Source organism: Aspergillus piperis, assembly GCF_003184755.1.
Source record: "Aspergillus piperis CBS 112811 unplaced genomic scaffold BO85scaffold_17, whole genome shotgun sequence".
Taxonomy (NCBI): domain Eukaryota; kingdom Fungi; phylum Ascomycota; class Eurotiomycetes; order Eurotiales; family Aspergillaceae; genus Aspergillus; species Aspergillus piperis.
Genome location: NW_020291607.1, coordinates 119,077 through 137,237, shown reverse-complemented (window position 1 = coordinate 137,237; position 18,161 = coordinate 119,077). Strand labels below are relative to the sequence as shown.

Genomic DNA, 18,161 nt, shown 5'->3' with positions numbered 1-18,161 from the left:
TTGTCGAATGTCATTCTAGAATCCTCGGGTGTGCTGCGCCGAGATTAGTTCAGGGCGCACACCCTTCCTTGTGTATGGCGGCTGTTGTGCTCTGCCTAGCATCGGGCGGGATGTCAGAGAGCTGAAGGGATAGCCTGTCGATTCCACCTTGAAGCATGATGTCAACTGTAGGCAACAAACAACTAAGTTAATTCTGAAAATATGGCAGAAGGCTGAATAATAAGCTGGACAATCTGCAAATACCATGCTTGGTCACCCCTCGTAGAATCACGATCACGATGGAATGATCCACGGAACCAAGTGCCTTCCTTCCTTTATGTATAAAAACGCGGGGCCATAATCAACCACGAAAGTGCTTACAGCCTTACACACCAACCCAGCAATAAGCAACTACTTACCCATCTTTATCAAACCTTATCATACCAAGATCCCCCCAACCCCTTACAACCACCTCCCCAGCATACGCAAAATGCAAGGTTAACGGCACGACCATGTTGCACATCTCAAGCTTCCTACACTCAGCTAGCCCACGCGGCACCATATAATTCATTTCATTCCTCGATAAACATCTCAAGTATTCGCAAGGTACTCACAAAGAGTGCCCCTCAAAAATACCCAAGAACTAGTCTAGACAGATCATCATCTGACTCCAGCGACCAGCTGGTGGAAGCAAACAGATTGGTCGCCTGTTAAGGTTATACTTTACGCGGTGCCTCTCGTGGTGGATAGCCCGCCTGACCGACAACTGCGACATCAGTAAGTTAGTAGTTATACTATGGAGGGGGCGAGGGAAGAAGCATGTTTCAACTGTAATTAGCACCCACTTGCGACCGTCACCGAGGTTTTTTCTTTCACTACGATGAACACATGGATCATCCTGAAAATTCGCTCATAGTTGAGTTTGCAATGGTGGGTGTGCGACAATTGTAGATCCACGCCTGTAGGTGGCAGGGGGTGCCACTGCGTATTAGTTGCTTCGGTTTTAAATAGTGCGTAGCGTTCCTTCCCTGGAATGCAGCAAGAATGAGGGAGCTTTAAAGAGTCTTTCAAACTTCGAGATCATTCATCGAAGGACTCCTGACCTATACTACTACTAGTTATCGATGTGTTGACCTTACGTCTGAAACCCCAGCAAATATTGTCGGATATATATACATAGTACATCAGCTGGGCCTTACCACAGAATGAAATCCGTACTCATTCTACTATCCCCTCTATGCCTTTCTACCATCTTACATGCATCCCCAATATCTACGCCCAACCCCAACCCCCCGACAGTGTTTCTCATCCGTCATGGCGAGAAACCCCCAGATCCTGAGGACAGTGGACTAAATGCCGATGGGTTCAAACGCGCCGAGTGCCTCCGGGAAGTATTCGGCGTGGGGTCACCTTATGAAATAGGCCATGTGATGGCACCCAAGATCAATAAGCGTAAGACATGGCGCATCTCAGGCGGTTATTCCCACTTTCAGGCCGGATAAGCTAATGTTTATGTTGGTGACTGCTCAGGAGGCCAGCATAGGCGTTCCTATGAGACCGTCCTCCCCGTCGCACGGGACCTTGGCCTCTCCGTTGATACATCCTGCAAGCGCAATCACGTTAAGTGTGTGGCGAAACGGATCAAAGAGTTCAAAGGAACAGGAAATATTCTGATCTCCTGGCGCCATGGTAAGATGAGGCAGATTGTCCAGGAGCTGGGATATGAGGACCCTCCTGAATATCCTGATGATCGGTAAGTTATTGGATGGTTTGGCTTCAGGCTAGATGAGTTACTAATGAATGGGTTTCCTATCTAGGTTCGATTTGATCTGGACGATTCCATTTCCTTATGATAATATCACTGAGATCCAAAGCGAAGAATGTCCGGAATTGGATGTGCCAGTGCCAGCACTACTGAAAGTGCAAGAGTAAATCATCATGGGCTGGTACCTGATGAGGAAACCCGCTGTCTATGGTATGGGGGTTTCTTAATGAAGTTGATGACTTTCTGTATGGTATGGATGAAATCAAGTCTTTTGTGCACCAACTTATCGTAGCTGTATAATGATGAGTGGGCTATGAACAGACTCGGAGTCATGTAGTACGTAGCTGTAATCTCATTGACCAGTTGCTACTGCACAAGGTCAAACATTAATCCGAACAACAGTCTGTGTGCGCGGGCGGTGAACAGCCGAGCGGAGACAGAGCGCCAAGATTTCAACCTGCCCACCCAATTTTTTCGAAGTATCGCGGCCTTCACTACGTTCGACCGAGCGTTGCCCAAATTTCTCATCAACCTCCAGTATATTACTGGTTCAACGGCTTGGATCCCTTGGAAGGTCTGCGGTCACTCTGTTTCTTGAAGGATGGATGATATCGAGGTGTGTTGTTCCGTGCATTGCATTATGCCCGATCACGAGGTTGACCTCCTCTATTTTTTCTTCTTCAGGAACGCCTGCGAAGCCATGCTCAGGCCTTCGACGGTTTACTGTCGCTGATCCCGGCGAAATTTTATTACGGCGAAGATGGCAGTGTATGTGACTTGTCCAATCTTTTCTTGCTGCAAAATTTCCTCCTGCCCTTCCCTTTTCTCCCTTCGTCTCATTTAGCGTCGCGCTTAAGACACAGCTGACCAGTGGTTCCTGGAATAGGATCAATGGCAGCGCAAGAAGCAGACTAAGGAGCAGGCCCGTGAAGCCAAGCGGGCGAAGTTGGACCCCGATTCCGCCAAGTCAGCCAAGGATGTGATGGACGAGAATGCACGCAAGCGTAAACGTGACGAGGAAGGGAATGGGGAGGAAGACGACTCTTCTGATAACGGTGAACTCGGCTCCGAGAAGCCCAAGGAAGGACTGAAGAGAGGAGATGCCAACTCAAAGAAGCAAAAGCAGGCCGAAGACTCGGCTGATGCGGAGCGCACATCCGCCAAGTCGGCCGAAGAGGCAGAAGCGCGCAAGAAGTTGAAGGAGGAAAAGAAGGCCCAGAAGAAAGCTGCTCAGAAGGAGAAGAAGAAGGCCAAGGAAGCTGCTAGGAAGGTCAAGGTAGCCGAGCAGCCCGAAGAGACCGAAACACCTGCTGTGCAAAAATCCGAGTCGACCCCCGCCAACAAGACCAAGGAACAAAAACAAGAACAAGAGGACAGCGATAGTGATGACAGTGAAATTGCGGATGGCGTCCCCGCCGAAGGTCTCTCGCTCGAGTTCAACGCCGAACAAGAAGAACAACCATCCTCTTCTGCGTCCACCCCCAACTCCCCTGGGTTCGATGCTTCCAATCCCCAATCGGGCAGCTCTTCCATATCCTCCATTGTTCCCCCCACCGAAGCCTCCAAATCCTCCACCTCCGAACCTAAGCCTCTCAAGCCTACCCCCGATGAGCTCAAGCAACGGTTACAGAAGCGGCTCGATGAACTTCGCGCAGCCCGCCATGCCGATGGGCTCAACGGAAAGCCCGCTAGAAACCGTCAAGAGCTAATCGAAGCTCGCCGCCAAAAAGCCGAGCAACGCAAAGCGCACAAGAAGGAGCTGCGCCAAAAGGCTAGAGAAGAGGAGCAACGGCTGAAGGATGAAGCCATGGCCCGCCGCTTTTCTCCTGGTGGCTCGGGATCCCTTCTCGCCTCCCCGCGCTCACCCGCTGATTCCGTCGGCTCGAACAACAACTACGCTTTTGGCCGCGTTGTCTTCGCAGATGGCCAACACGCCGACCCCACTCTTTCCGGAGTCCGGGAGCAACCTAAGAGCCACGGTCCTAAAGACCCTGCCGCAGCCCTGAAGGCTGTTGAAGCGAAGAAGGCCAAGCTCGCCGCCATGGACGAGCAGAAGCGGGCTGACATTGAAGAGAAGGACCTGTGGCTTAACGCGAAGAAGCGGGCACATGGCGAACGGGTCCGTGACGACACATCGTTGCTGAAGAAGGCGCTCAAGCGCAAGGAATCGGCGAAGAAGAAGTCCGAGCGCGAATGGAAGGAGCGTCTGGAAGCCGTGAAGAAGGGCAAGGACATGAAGCAGCAGAAGCGTGAAGAGAACCTCCGGAAGCGCCGAGAGGAGAAGGGCAACAAGGGAGGCGGCAAGAAGAAGCAGGCCGGAGGAGCTAAGAAGAAGTCCAGACCGGGCTTTGAGGGCAGCTTCAAGGCCAAGTCTGGAGGCAAGAAATAAGCAAACATTGTGCTGCTATGTTGGAAGAAGAAGTGGAGACCCGTCCAAAGTGTAATACCAAGCTGCAACCTCTGACCATGTGTACATACACGCACAGAAGAATGGGGGCCGGAAGATTCAAAAACAAAACAACCAAAGGAAAAAAAAAGGGAAGAACAAAAGGGAAAACTCAGAGAGGAGCAGAAACATGCTACAGATTGAGCAAAAGAAGCTCGAGACCAAAAAGTTGAAGGGAGTGCGGGCATTGGAGAAACGGTGTTTGGGGAGTTTAAACTCTGGAGGTTCTCTGTTCATTTTGTGCATATATACCGAATCTCACGAAGCATTTTTTGTCTTTGTTTGTTGTTTCTTATGCCAGCTGAGCTTGCACAACTACTACATTCATGTACGAATTTGATTGAGTATGCACAATGCAGTTCGCAGCACAGTAGCTAAGAGAGAGACTCTGAGGAGACCTTAGCTAACCATGCATACCAATAGTCATCATCTTCATTAGAATTGTCTGCCAGCAAACTTTTGTCTATGTCGTAACTCAGTCCAAGTCATACCTCATAAGTCATGGGCCCGAAAAGAGTTACCCATCATCAATCATAATCATCATCATCACTCATCCATCATCTATCGTCTATCACCACCATCTATATCAACCTATCATCATCAAAACTTTTTAACCCCTTCTCCCCAATATAAAAAAAAAAAAAATGAAAGAAAAGAAATTAAGCAAACCTCTCATCCCTCGCCTCCAAACACGCATCCACCATCCCATCAACAGCCAACCCCCTCTGCACCTCCGTACAACACCCAATCTTGACTAACTCCGACAAAGCCTCGCCCACCCAATTCTGACAATTCCACCCGGGGAGATCATTCCGCACTTTAACCCTAGCGCACGCATCCCTGACCATCTTCCTAGAGATAGTAGTAGTAGTAGAGTTTTTATCACCACTTACCGTCGATACGACGGGGATATTCCGCTCTAGTTTCGCGCTCTGCGTGGGATTCGTCCCGGTTACCTCAACGAACTTGAATTCGCCGGGGGGCCCCGTGATGTGGAACATGCTTTGTTGGTTGTCGGGGTATGTGGTGAGGAGGAGTACGGCGTGCCGGTATTTGATGAAGTCGAGGGGGGAGCCGTGGAAGACGAGGAGGGAGAGGGTGGTGGTGGTGGTAGTCATATCGAGTGGGTAGTTAGGGAATGAGGGCTGGGTTGGGTTGGATGGGATGGGATGGTGATTCTTTCATTGTATAAGGGGGGGCCATCTCGTGATGAAAGGGCTTATATAGCTATGCTGTTACATTGAAGTTCATGACTTTGGTAGATGTTTGGGATATGCCGTGAGCGATTATCTATCCCATATGCAGGACGTGATGGGACATATAGAAGTCTAGAAGGGTCTACAGATATGCTTAATTGCTCTGGAAGCGTATCACGGTATGGACATAAGGGCTATGTCTAGGCATTCTCCTACACTCATCTACCAGCACTGGAACGTGTCAACCTGCTACTGCACAAAGAAACCCCCAACACCAACCTTAACCTAGTCTACTAGCTCTGTTGTACTCTGTTGCTTTGTTACAGACTACGGGACGGGACGTTCTCGTCGCTACCAGAGTTTGAGGGGAGAAAATAATGGCAGTTTCCTTTTGTTTTGCGGGAGAGACGAGTGGTAGTTCCGTGGGAGGTCTCTGGTGTAGGGCTGTCTATTCAGGCTATTGTATGGATAGTATGCCTTTGTGGATGGTCTGGACTCTTTGTTGGATATGGAGGCAGAGTTGCGGTGTAGGTGTTCTGTATACCGTGAAAGTATCATGTTGGACGACATGGGTTTATCCACTATAGCTTTACCGGATATAGGGATGATTATGTCTGTGTTGCTGGGTATGCGTGGTTTTGTATGGGAGGGTAGGATATATCCGATAATTCCAATTGATAGGGGTAGGTAATAGCAATAGGCGGGTGGTGGGTTGGGAGAGATTGCTAGCTGAGTACCGCAGTGTTGAGGATATTGCGTGCTTGGTTGGGCTGTGAGTGATTGAGTGGCGGAGAGTATGGCAGACCAGTGTATTGCTATGTGATACCATAGCTTATAGTTGAGCATGGTTGCTGCACTGATAGGTCGTTGTTCAAGCACTATTCTGGTACATAACAAAGGAAAAATTCTTTGATTGGATCCCTAGACAAACAAGAGTAAAAAACAACACAACATGCAGGATTTCCTTCAACATCAAAGACAAAACCAGACCCGGAATCGAGTGGCCGATCTGATCAATTCCGGTAGACCCGACTAGTACAGAAGGTAATCAGGGAGGCGAAGGGGGGATGGGCGTGAGATATGTACAGCGTGGGGATAATTGGGGGTGGCTACAAGCCAGGCTTTCTAGGTCGGAAAGACTTTCTAATATCATGTTTTTCTCGCATCTCTTCCAAGGGGAGTGTCACATGGACACCGTGTCCGGTGTCATCATTGGCAAATACAGGTGCCGCTTAGCGGTAAGGAGCATCGGCTCTGATAGCAGCAGCAATTTCGGGCTCCCACTTGTCACCGTTGGCGAGAAGCTTCTCCTTGTTGTACAGCAGCTCTTCACGGGTCTCGGTGGCATATTCGGCGTTGGAAGCTACGCGACATTGTCAGTAAACGACTCACGTCCTACAGAATTTTACTGATTACTCACTCTCAACAATAGCGTCGACAGGGCAACTCTCCTGGCAGTAACCACAGTAGATGCACTTGGTCATGTCGATATCGTAACGCGTCGTGCGACGGCTTCCATCCTCACGCTCCTCAGCCTCGATGGTGATAGCCTGGGCCGGGCAGATGGCCTCGCAGAGCTTGCAGGCAATGCAGCGCTCTTCACCGGTGGGGTAGCGACGCAGAGCGTGTTCGCCACGGAAACGGGGGGAGATGGGACCCTTCTCGAAGGGGTAGAAGATGGTGTAACTAAACGACCAGCGCATCAGCCGCAAGTCCATTGAGACAGAACAATCCTCTCCAAGATAAGGGAAAGCAATAGACAGGCTTAGAAGGCCCACGAGACGTTCTGATGATGATATGCACCGAGGCAGACCTGACGAAGCTGGATGGGGCGACTTACGGAGGTCTGAAGAACTGCTCCAGCACGACGTACATGCCGCGCAACAACTCAGCCATAAGGAAGTACTTTCCTGCCTTGTCGAGAGAAGACTCAGTGCCTTCGTCCCATTTCTTCGGAGGGGGCAGACGGAAGCCCGGTTGGGGGGGACCAGCTGGCGTAGCTGCCCGGTTCACCGAGGAAGAGAAGTTTGCGATGGATCCCAAGGGCGAAGAGCGGAGAGGGAAGGCTGTAGGACGAGAGTAGGCGACGAGCCTGGCGACGGACTTGGGGGCGGCCATCGCGGAAGTCGAAGAAGCGCGCGAAAGAGCGGGGATGACGAGGGGGGAGGTCAATTGACAGAGGGGGGGAACAGCAGCAATTCGAACCAGAAGCGGTTGGAGGTGGAAGTCGACGAAGTTCTGCTTGGGTCGCCGGCCTGCTTAGGTCATGGCTTTCTGCCGCCCCGTGATTGGCCCGCCGCCAGGATTTTGCTTCCTCCGAGCCGCAACAGAATCCAAACCCGTTCATCATCCATCGCTTCATTTCCCCCAATCTTTCCCCATTCCATCACTACCTTCTCCTCCTCATTCTCCCCCCCACTCCACCTCTTCTTCTTACACAGGCCCTTTTTAGCCTCCCTTTTCAGCTTCACCTTCCTGCCATCATGTTCCGCTCCGCTGTCGTCCGCTCCCTCAGGGCCTCCGTCCCTCGTGCCGTCAAGACTCCGGCTCCCTTCCAGATCCGTAGCTCTCCTGTCGCTCGTCCGGCCCAATTCGCCCCTCGCTTTGCCTACCAGGGTGTCAGACTCTACTCCGCCCCCGCTGGTCTCAACAAGGATGAGGTTGAGGGTCGGATAGTCAACCTGCTGAAGAACTTTGACAAGGTGCGTCCGGAATCGCGCGTTTTCAACTTCTCGCTCAAGGCGAGGAATTGCAAGCTATCAAGAAATATAAAACAAGCACAGTGACTGACAGGCTGGAATTATAACAGGTCTCCGATGCTAGCAAGGTCAGTTTGGATACCCGATGACGCCCGATGTCATTGGCCGGGATTTCCCGCGGGTAAAGAATCATAGCTTAACCGTCGCGATGTAACAGATCAACGGTGCCTCTCACTTCGCGAACGACCTCGGTCTGGACAGCTTGGATACCGTTGAGGTCGTCATGGCCATTGAGGAGGTATGGAGATCGCATATGCCCTGGTTTATCCTCGACGTTGTATACTGATAGGGATGTCTATAGGAATTCAGCATTGAGATCCCCGACAAGGAGGCCGACTCCATCCACAGCGGTAAGTGCAGCTTTGGGATGAGATGCCCTTACAGGGTATTGCGACGCCGGAGAACACATACTGACCATTCCTTCTGCTATAGTTGACAAGGCTGTTGAGTACATCCTTGGTCAGCCCGATGGTAAGTTTTGACATAACACACTTTGTTGTGCAATTGAACATGACTTGTGGGGATTTGGTACTGACTACTCTGCTAGCTCACTAAATATGAACGTAATGCGAGGACTCGGAGTGGATTGGGGGATTTAGAATAGAAAGGAAAGGGACTTCTGGCGTGCATCTACATGGGACTTGCCATAGTGGAGGTACCCGGAGTCGGTCACGCTACTCTGTATGCTGATACATGCCTGTGCTCTTTCACTCTATTATATCGTGTATATCATCTTCAATGCAGTTTTGACTGATTTTGGCTGGTCTTTTCGTATGAAATATCTAATTCTTTCTTTATTGGGTGTTGTTGAAGGAATTAGCTTGACTGCTGAGAAAGTAATGCTGATGAAACTGATAGCGTTGAATTAAGCTTGGTATTGCACGCGGTGTTCAGGTCGGAACGAATCTGATATGCGGTTCCGTGGGATGACGTGGAGGCTACCGATTCGGGAGCAATCAACGAGAAATGTTTTAAGTGCAGGGCCCCAGCCAGCATATTGAAGGTGAGAAGGGCTGGGATTTCCTGCTGCAGCCTTGAAACCAATGTTTAATGCGACTGAAGCAGAGAGAGAAAAATAAAATAAAATAAAAATAAAAATAAAACCCGCAGGGGCCTGGAACCGAGTGGGCTGGGAATAGATAAGTAGAAAGTAGTAAGTAGTAAGTAGTGACCATAAAAGAATGGGGTCCGTCACCGGAGAAGCAACAACTACTAACTAACTGGAGACGCCCAGCCAAAGGAAGACCAAGCGCCAGATAGCCTTAGCGACCGCATCGACCGCATCAATCTTTATATCTCCTCCATCCAACACTTCCCTCCCCGGGTTTTTATCTCCCACCACCACCACCCTTCTTTTTTCTTGTCTTGAGTTCTCACCGGGCTGTAATTGGGGTTTCTTGTCGCTGCTCGGCTCAGTTACCCACTTCTCTGGCCGCCCGTCTCCTTCTTCCCCCATTGATTGTCGGCCTGCCTTTCCTCTTCGTCGTCGTCTTCCACCACAACTAACCCCCCCTGACAATTTCCCGTCTAGCAAACTTTCCGGCGTCACTCTTCCATTCTAGCAACTCCAACCTCCGATCTTCCTACCCGCCCAATAAGACAAACATCTGTCCATGTCGCAGACGATAACGGCATAGACTCCATCATTTGCGTGCTTATCGACACCATCCTGGTTCCCTTGATTCCTCCCTCCCCCCCACTCCCGTCCTCCAGCCGCATTTAGATCCTCATGGCCTCAGCCGGGGGGTTGACTCGCCGGAGAGGTGGCGGTCGAGTCGCTGGCGCCGAAGACAACGACGACAGCAGAGTCTCTTCGCCCGTGTCGAGAAATGGTTCGTCGCTGGATAACCGCATCCCCGAGACCTCGTTCACCAGCTCCGAAAACGGTCACAAAATCGCCTTCGATCCTAGGGACATCAGTGAGACGGAGGAACGCAGCAAGCAGCCCAAGTTGACGCTGATGGAAGAGGTGCTTCTGTTGGGCTTGAAGGATAAGCAGGTGAGCCCCTAGCCTAGCTACGCGCATCTACACCCAGTGTTCAATGACTGACAGGCGCGTCCGGGATGGCTTGGTGTCGCTGTAGGGTTATCTGTCTTTTTGGAACGAGAACATCTCATACGCTCTCCGAGGATGCATCGTGATCGAGTTAGCGCTCCGTGGTCGGATCAGCATGCAGAAGGACTCCTCTCGACGACGTTTCCCTTTGGCCGATCGGGTGATTGAGGTGGTCGACGATACGCTAACTGGGGAGGTCTTGCTGGACGAGGCGCTGAAGATAATGAAGTCGAGTGAGAAGATGAGCGTGAACTCCTGGATCGATTTGTTGAGCGGTACGTTACGCAGGAGCATCTCCGATCATGTTTCCTTATTGATTCTTCCGCGATTGCTATTGACGCATTGGCTGACTCGACGTGTCTTCCGGGCAGGCGAAACATGGAATCTGATGAAGATTGGCTACCAACTCAAGCAAGTGCGCGAACGCCTCGCCAAAGGTTTGGTAGACAAGGGTATCCTTCGCACCGAAAAGCGGAACTTCCTCCTCTTCGACATGGCTACGCATCCCGTCGCCGATGGAGGCGCCAAGGACGATCTCCACCGCCGCGTCCGCAACGTCTGCAGCAGCCGTACAGTGATCCTCCCGGCAAATGCATGGCTTCCTGAGGACGTCGAGTTCCGTTACCTACGAACCATCACCATGGTATGCGCGGCCTATGCGGCCAACGTGCTGGAGAACGCTCTGGTCACAATGAGTCATGAGGCCCGCGAAAGGGCATTCGCGCAGGTGGATGAGTTGCTTGCTGAATACTCTCAGTGGCCATTTGCCCGGAGAGCAGGAGGGTCGCAGGCCATTGGAGCAAATCTGGCACAGGCTATCAACGACGAGGTGAACAAATCTAAGGACCGAGAACTTCAGATGGAGGTACGTTGCTCCTCATCCATTGGCTACTCTGCGCCCAGTGCTAATCCTCTTGCAGATTGTGGCAGCATGTTTGAGCGTTTTCACTAGACTCGACTCCCTACTGTAAGGGTATTATCATTCTTCGTCATCTGCTATAGTCCCCAACCTAGTTTGTCTTTTTACTTTCCTATTATTTCCCCTTATGCTATTGGTTTCTGAATCCACAAAACAACTACCCCGGGGGAGCTCTACTTGGCTTCATCTTGAAGTAGTCACCGGTATACCGGTTGGAACTGGCAGAGTGGCGTTTATATGAAATCCGTCTTGCATTGTTTTGCACGGGATGTTCGATTCGATCTCCATTGATCTGTGTTTTCATCGTCTGCTTTTGTTCCACAGCTTTCTTTTCCACCCATGACTCGCCCGCTCCCTCCCTCTATTTTCAAGGAGGTAAAGCGCGGCCATGCCATATGTATTTCTCAAAGCACACACTCCCCCAATTCCCACAGGAATTGTACGCACCTCTGGGAAGTTAAACCCCGTTCACATGCATGCAGCCAGGACAGACAACCAGCACCGGGGCGCCCTCCAAAACACTGAACCCGGTATGCCATGACAAGGACGCAACTGGTTTGTGCCTTTGTCATCAGACAACCAAAAACTATCGAAAAGAAGAAGGAAAAAAAATTTAAAGAGAGATTAAGAATGAGTGCTACACATGGAGACAGAACCATCCAAAGAGGGCCTTGCACGGACCTCTGCTTTTACTTTATTTACTATTCTATTTATGATTCTTTTATTTCCCTCTAAAAAATTTATTTTCTTCTACTATTCTCCCCCTTCCTTTTCTTTCTTCTACCTAAAGTCATTATTCCAATTTGTTTCAACTTCCTCTAATCATCCCCATAACACAACCCCCCCCCCTCTTTACTTTCCTTGCTTCTCTTAACACGTGTAGCAGAGGGGAGCTTAAAGGTTCCTGTCCGTTTCCTCTCCGTCTACTCCGTTCCATTCATGAATGTATCTACCATGTACACCGGGTGGCTTGTGCTGTCGATTTCGTCTTCCTTCTTATCAATTCTTCCTTTCTTTTTGTTTCCGTTCCCTTTCGATCATCACGTCGCACCAAAGTCTTGTCGTGAGTGAGGTTTCTTGTTTAACCTGTGCGGCACCTGACTGGGATTGAGCCTGTATGTGTTTCTACTCCCTTTTCTCTTTTCCGGATTTCCTTTTCTTCCCCTCCTACCCTGTCTGTTGATTGTGCTTCTAGCGCTTTACTCTTCCACCATGTCGTTAGTTACTTCCAAGGGTATGCTTCGCCTACCTGTAAGATTCAATAACAAGAAAAGAATTTTGGTATCAATCCGTCTCATGCGCCCGGGCTAACGAGATACTTTGCCTTGGTCTGCCCTTCTCTGACGATGGTCTATAGATCTACTAGTCTAAACCTTGATGAAGCTAATCGCTAATGTAGCTGCCGAGTATGGTACATTCACTGAGCTGTCATGCTGCTTAGAAATACAAGATCACGAAGAAGATAGATATCAGACGCTTCATGCTAGTTAACCCGGATCACCATCATACCTCCCCGTCGCCCTCCGCCCGCTCCTGCCGCTCCCGAGGATAGCACGTCCGTGCCGTCAACTAAGTCCTTGATGCTCTCGACCCTCCCTCGGACCTCGTCTGCCTCAACTAGCTCGGAAATCCGGCTCAAAGCCTCACCATTGGGGCTGACAAGAATGAAGCGACTAAGCACGCCATCCTTGCGTGGCTCATCGTCATCGAGAGGGTCCCTGGCTTCCGCCGGCGTCGAGTCTACCGCGGTCAGGACAGCACCATGCTCTTTGATGACCTTTGGAGAGTGTGCTTGCTCGAACATCTCCTGACCAGCGCAGTCCAGGACAACATCTACCGGGTCCCAGCGGTTCTTGCGAAAGATGGACCCGAGATCATAGTCATGTGGTAGGGGAAGTGGCGCATAGATTGTCGCGTCCACGTCGCATTCTTTCCGCAGGTAATCCTCCTGGTCTTCAGCGTCACAGGTTGCGCAAATCCAGGGCCGCGAGTGCGGGAAGAGCTTATGCGATCGAAGCAATTGTAGTGCCTGAGTGGCAATTTCATTGTTACGCGCGTTGGTAATGAGAACCCGTAGCTGCTGGCGACCCTGTTTGACGTCGGCGGTGTCAAGCCCGGCGTACTTGAATAACGCCTCCCAGGCCGTCAAGGCGGGCATGGGTATGGTAGCTGCTTCAGCAGCGCTGATATTCTTGGGCTTGTACGCCAGCTCATCTTCCGATACGATGACGTAGTCGGCTGCTGCACCGTCGCGCGTGTGCTTGATCAGCCCAAAGACGGCGTCGTCAACCTTGAATTTGGGCCCGTCTGGGTTCCAGTGGTCTTTTTCAGGGGTACTAATGACTGTACCGCAAAAACTATGCAAAGGGATCTGCGGAATGGACTTGGATGGGTTCAGAATATTAGATAGCCGGAGCTCATCATGGGAAAAGGCGGCTGCCTGCACCTTGACGAGATAGTCGTTCCCTGAAGGGATGGGAGTTTGAAAGTCCGTGTCGAACTTCACATGGGAATCCGTCCTAGGCTCGTCCATAGATGTGTGGTCTGTGACAGCTGTTGATGCCGGGCTGAAGTAAAGCGCCCTCATTGTTGGTGGCACGAACGTCTGTTCGTCCATCGTGGTTGACTGAGGCTTTGCAGGCTTCATGACGATTCGCTCGGTCCCTCTAATGCGTGATAGTGTCGCAGTCACCGATCGTATTCAATGGAGTATTAAACTCAATTGACATGAACCGCTGCAACAGTGGAGTGCTGCGAAGCTTCGTTATGCTTAGTGCCAGGTGGGACGAATTCTTTCAGTGGATAAGCCTTGACTTTGGTATATTCTGAGCTTCTTCCTGTAACTCGGGGAAAATAAAATGATCTGCAACCCTTGGGCACAAGAGAGCTTAGTATAAATTCAGGTGTGGGCGGCAGCCACCGCGGCTGCGGGTGAACATACTCTCATGTTGACGTAACCCAAGAGAGAACGGCTTATCTCAGCACCGTCAATAGATCGACTGATCAGGCGATATTGAGCTCATCACCAAGTCTTTTGGCGGTGGCGGAAGTTTCTGTGGGTAGACCAGGCCTTGTTTTGGGGATTGTGCCTGCCGACTGCTTGACTTAAGTTCAGCCACCAGATGATGCACTTCCGCCGGTTGTTCGAACACCCTCCACACGTGTTCTGGAATACCCGCAAACGCAGTTTTGAACCTCTCTGGGGCGTTCTGTTCATCCAAGTGAGGCACGTCTGTGACCTTCCTGATCCAAATTGCTTGGATCCAGTGCGGATGCCTCTTATAAAGTTCTGCGTAGGCCTCGGGATCTTGCTGGGTGGAGTCTCCGATACAGAGCACTTGGCGCTTGGGAAACCACCCATGAATTTTCTCCCCACGGTCCACTTTGTACTCGTGTGTGTTAACGGTGAAGGACTTTACTAGCTCGCTGATATCCAACCAGGATGAGTCTCGAAGAATCATCGTACCCGGACTGTAATATGAACCAAGGAATCCGTGCAAAAAAGGGTACAAATTATAAGGAGAAGCCGAGACATAGAACCATGCGGGTACAAGCTGGTTCTGGATATGGGCATAGAGCTGAGGCATTCCGGCAATAGGCTTGGGGTCTTCGACGAACGTGGTGCGAAGGATGCCAGTGGTCTCAGAAGTCTTGGTGTACTTGATTGTATCGTCGATGTCGGAGATGACAAGCCAACCTTCTGGACAAGCAAAGATGGTGTCCATGAAAACCTGGTTTCCCCAACCTCGAAGATATGATCGAATTTTAGTGCCATCTGTGATGTGCTTGCTGTTTGCGCTAATTGTCTGACTACTGATGCCACTCTCATCGGTGGGCCCGATCTTCTGCATCTGGATGGTGCTGTTCGGCAAGGGAGTTTCGAGTGTCATCAAGTGTGCAGAGGCAGTATGGAACAGGAATGGCTGTAGTCGTTCTGTTATCCGATGGCGAGTCTCCTTGTCCGTTCCTATCTCTCCGTCCAGTCCAATGAGGTCTGCAATCATGGCGACGAGCTTGGTGATATCCCTTCGGCTATTCTTGCGGAAAGCGCAGGCCACGACTTCTACGTGCCATGATGCCTGTCTTGATGCTGTGGGCGCCGGTATCTGATAGGCAGTGTTATCAAACAACCATACGGTATGCTGACGAGCGTCTGCCGTTTGAATCGATGGGGGCTTCGAGATGAATGAAGTGACCATTTGGAGCATGCTTGACTCTCGCTTCCATGCATGTACTACCCGTGCGACCTTGTGAAGGACGGTAGGGTCTTTGAGGTTTGTATCAGAAGACATGTTTAGTGCGTATCTGCTCGTGTGAGCTTAAGTCCCTCACGATTGTAATGTGATAAGTTGAGTTGAATTGATAGCGATACTGAAAGATAGAATAGCGTTCTGCAGGTGAGTGAAGATTGAAGCCAGTTTATAGCCCTCTAAGATGTACAATATCGGGCGCCACGAGGCAGGCAGCCTCCTGATCCTGCAGGACTGCATCATATTGATCCCAAGCCGCAGGGCAGTGGCATCTATACGGGCTCAGGCAGCTTGGCCTGAGTCATTTCCTATTTTGAGGAGTCAGGGGAACAGGGCCATAAGGCTGTGTCCCTGTGGGGTATAGGATCGACCGAGATATGCAGACGGAGAGATACATGCATGAGGGGGCTCGCTGCCTGGCGCCCGCGTCAGCCTCGATTGACTTGTGACCTATGGTATATCGAGGCGCAGCGGCTGACCAGCCCCCCGGGGCGCGGGTATGGGACAGTCATCTGCAGGGAGCGCAGGAACAGGGCGGGCAGATCCCTGAACGTACATATTTAGACCGTTGCTGAGCGCGTTATTTGCTGCAGTGAGAATGCCGAGAGGTGCCTTGAGCTCAGTTTTGTAATGATATTATCATCGCGATGAATCATTTGAGCGGAGATGGAGTTATGTTAGTATGAGGTTTGTGTTAGTTGCATGGTAGTTGGCCATCGGAAATTCAGTCAGTCGGATCATCACGCGGCATTCTGAGTTGGTCATGGTAAAACTGTAATGGCAGCCTTATAGTTTTCTGTGACTGAGGCTTCTGACAGACGGGTTAAGAGAGAAGACGAAAAGGAAGAGGGAGAGGAGGAGGAAAGTGAACAGAACTAAAGACGAATAGTAGATCAAGAGACTAAGAAAGAAAGAACGAACCACTCGATCGGTGGGGCTTCCCTATTAGGAAACTGGGACCCTTCAGTATCTACCGGACAGTCACATGACAGGCCATCAAAAACAGAGTCGCGAGCACATTTCACATACTAGCTGAAAACACGGACCGTGTCAACCGGCTTTATTTCACATTTCGCCCAAACTCCCCGGACTTCATATCAGGCCGTTATATTTATGCTTGTCTCAGATCACGTGGCTGTGTTACTTGAATTGCGTTTGCGGTGAAACATTTACTCCTACTCCCATCACATCGATATTTACCCGCTTCAGCAACGAACACTCGTCTAAACGACCTGATTTACTATCGTGCAACACATCCTTACGTAACTAATGAATAAGGAATTCATGTGCCGCAGCTGAGTGACGTATTGCTAGCTCATATACAAAGCCCAAGCGGGCTGTCTCAGAAATGGCTGGCGTTACTATCGACCGGCGAACCGGCCAGGCCTATAGGGAGATGGCCTTTCATCCTTCCAAGTATCCTAATAGACCCTTTTGGGTTCACGAGTCTCCGTTCTTGCCAGAAAGGTGGGAGGAGAGCAGCCGAGTCGGGGCGCCCTCATTACAGCATTCCGCCATGAAGTGCCTGTTGTCTGACCAGAGGAGACTACGGCCGGAAATTTTTGCTTACGTACCCTGGCATATTGCTAGCTACCTCTGGGATTGCCTTGGCAAGAGGTAGGATGATCGAGAATATAAGAACGAATATGGCCTAACTTTTGCCGTAGCAAGAGAAGAACTCTACACAGCTGGAAGCTCTTTGCAATGGCCTACCCCGAGCAATTCCGAGAAGTCAACCGTTATCGCTCCTATAGTGTCAAAAGCGTGGAGATGGGCATGCCCGAATACTGGAAGGAGGTGAAGAGCGAGACCTTGAGTTGGCGGGTTGTGCTGAGTTTGGACCCATCAATCGCCAGGGTTCCTGATCTCGTGGAGATAGCTAGTATCCGGAACTTGGTAGCTTTGGAAATATCATCGCCACCGCAGACCTGGCATAACGGCGAGTCGTCCGGGGTCACGCTCAGCAATCGCATCATCCGGTCGTGGAACGAGTTGCAGCAGAGTTCTGGGGCATTTGCACATCTCCGAGTCTTGGTCTTGTCTCGTCAATGTGACCTCACGGTGCAGATCTTTCAATACCTGCGAGACTTTCCGTCGCTGGAGATTGTTCTCGCGGCGGACTGCGGGGATCTCACGAAGGCGTCTAAGGTTGATTTTCAAGTTGATGGATGGCTAGTAGATCCCGATACGAAACGGGACGGAACTCTCTACGATCAGTACTTATCAGTTATCAAAAGCGAGGCAAAAAAGCCGACCGGCCTAGACACTGCCCCTGTCTTGAACTTCGCAATCAACCCTAGCAAAACCAAAAGCGACACGCCAATGAGGAAAGAGCAAGTCTGCTTCTACCGCGACGGCAGCAAGACTTACAAGCACGAGCAAGAGTCAGACCGGAAAAGGCCACGAGGCTATCCCCAGATGAAAATACAAAGGCCAGATAAATACCGCAAGATAGGCTGGGAAGGACTGCTGGGAGACTTGAGTTGATTGTCAAAAGTGTCAGACCATCAAGTGGGGACTATATCCATAGTTAGTTAATGCTGACTGGATGATGTCACTGCTAACAGTCTCAGGGCGGTCGGCCATATCTCGGCCGGGGGACCGCCACAGTGTGGGAGCTGCAGAGGTACCTGCATAGCTGTAGATCAGTAAGGAGCAGACAGGCCTAGTTGACTCGATACAAAGTACATCAATGTGTAGAACGATTGGGTGGATATAAAGGAGACTAGGAGATGTCCAGACTGGAGCTGGATGACGCCGGGATGACAAGCGGGGGCTTGTGATTGGACGA

The 18,161-nt window shown here is 50.7% G+C and overlaps 8 protein-coding genes across 8 annotated transcripts; 4 read left to right on the top strand and 4 right to left on the bottom strand.

The window, feature by feature from the left end:
- Window positions 1-1,184: 1,184 nt before the first annotated feature.
- Window positions 1,185-4,133, top strand: BO85DRAFT_377953 (putative 60S ribosome biogenesis protein Rrp14; the record flags this gene model as incomplete). The annotated part of the gene is made up of 6 exons (XM_025656280.1): window positions 1,185-1,431; window positions 1,510-1,732; window positions 1,797-1,907; window positions 2,147-2,318; window positions 2,429-2,512; window positions 2,631-4,133. 6 exons carry the CDS (start codon window positions 1,185-1,187, stop codon window positions 4,131-4,133), a joined length of 2,340 nt encoding a protein of 779 aa, XP_025512814.1.
- A 688-nt stretch (window positions 4,134-4,821) lies between these two features.
- On the bottom strand, window positions 4,822-5,654 carry BO85DRAFT_451767 (uncharacterized protein). Its single transcript, XM_025660668.1, has one exon. It carries the CDS (start codon window positions 5,306-5,308, stop codon window positions 4,850-4,852), a length of 459 nt encoding a protein of 152 aa, XP_025512813.1. The 5' UTR covers window positions 5,309-5,654; the 3' UTR covers window positions 4,822-4,849.
- A 10-nt stretch (window positions 5,655-5,664) lies between these two features.
- Window positions 5,665-6,364, bottom strand: BO85DRAFT_86119 (uncharacterized protein). The gene has a single exon (XM_025665739.1). It carries the CDS (start codon window positions 6,230-6,232, stop codon window positions 5,738-5,740), a length of 495 nt encoding a protein of 164 aa, XP_025512812.1. The 5' UTR covers window positions 6,233-6,364; the 3' UTR covers window positions 5,665-5,737.
- A 254-nt stretch (window positions 6,365-6,618) lies between these two features.
- Window positions 6,619-7,504, bottom strand: BO85DRAFT_378166 (NuoI/complex I 23 kDa subunit family protein; the record flags this gene model as incomplete). The annotated part of the gene is made up of 3 exons (XM_025656290.1): window positions 6,619-6,749; window positions 6,807-7,072; window positions 7,227-7,504. The coding sequence occupies 3 exons, from the start codon at window positions 7,502-7,504 to the stop codon at window positions 6,619-6,621; spliced, it is 675 nt and encodes a 224-aa protein (XP_025512811.1).
- Window positions 7,505-7,724: 220 nt separating this feature from the next.
- On the top strand, window positions 7,725-8,910 carry acpA (acyl carrier protein). The gene is made up of 6 exons (XM_025660667.1): window positions 7,725-8,088; window positions 8,196-8,213; window positions 8,303-8,383; window positions 8,447-8,495; window positions 8,578-8,616; window positions 8,693-8,910. The coding sequence occupies exons 1-6, from the start codon at window positions 7,870-7,872 to the stop codon at window positions 8,698-8,700; spliced, it is 414 nt and encodes a 137-aa protein (XP_025512810.1). The 5' UTR covers window positions 7,725-7,869; the 3' UTR covers window positions 8,701-8,910.
- A 964-nt stretch (window positions 8,911-9,874) lies between these two features.
- Window positions 9,875-11,172, top strand: BO85DRAFT_378064 (GOLPH3/VPS74 family protein; the record flags this gene model as incomplete). Its single annotated transcript, XM_025656286.1, has 4 exons — window positions 9,875-10,144; window positions 10,230-10,476; window positions 10,573-11,066; window positions 11,122-11,172. The coding sequence occupies 4 exons, from the start codon at window positions 9,875-9,877 to the stop codon at window positions 11,170-11,172; spliced, it is 1,062 nt and encodes a 353-aa protein (XP_025512809.1).
- Window positions 11,173-12,319: 1,147 nt separating this feature from the next.
- BO85DRAFT_461594 (uncharacterized protein) lies at window positions 12,320-15,412 on the bottom strand (the record flags this gene model as incomplete). The annotated part of the gene is made up of 4 exons (XM_025661798.1): window positions 12,320-12,369; window positions 12,684-13,761; window positions 14,062-14,097; window positions 14,147-15,412. 4 exons carry the CDS (start codon window positions 15,410-15,412, stop codon window positions 12,320-12,322), a joined length of 2,430 nt encoding a protein of 809 aa, XP_025512808.1.
- Window positions 15,413-16,434: 1,022 nt separating this feature from the next.
- On the top strand, window positions 16,435-18,080 carry BO85DRAFT_522294 (CBS domain-containing protein). Its single transcript, XM_025665253.1, has 2 exons — window positions 16,435-16,987; window positions 17,038-18,080. The coding sequence occupies exons 1-2, from the start codon at window positions 16,719-16,721 to the stop codon at window positions 17,855-17,857; spliced, it is 1,089 nt and encodes a 362-aa protein (XP_025512807.1). The 5' UTR covers window positions 16,435-16,718; the 3' UTR covers window positions 17,858-18,080.
- Window positions 18,081-18,161: the final 81 nt, after the last annotated feature.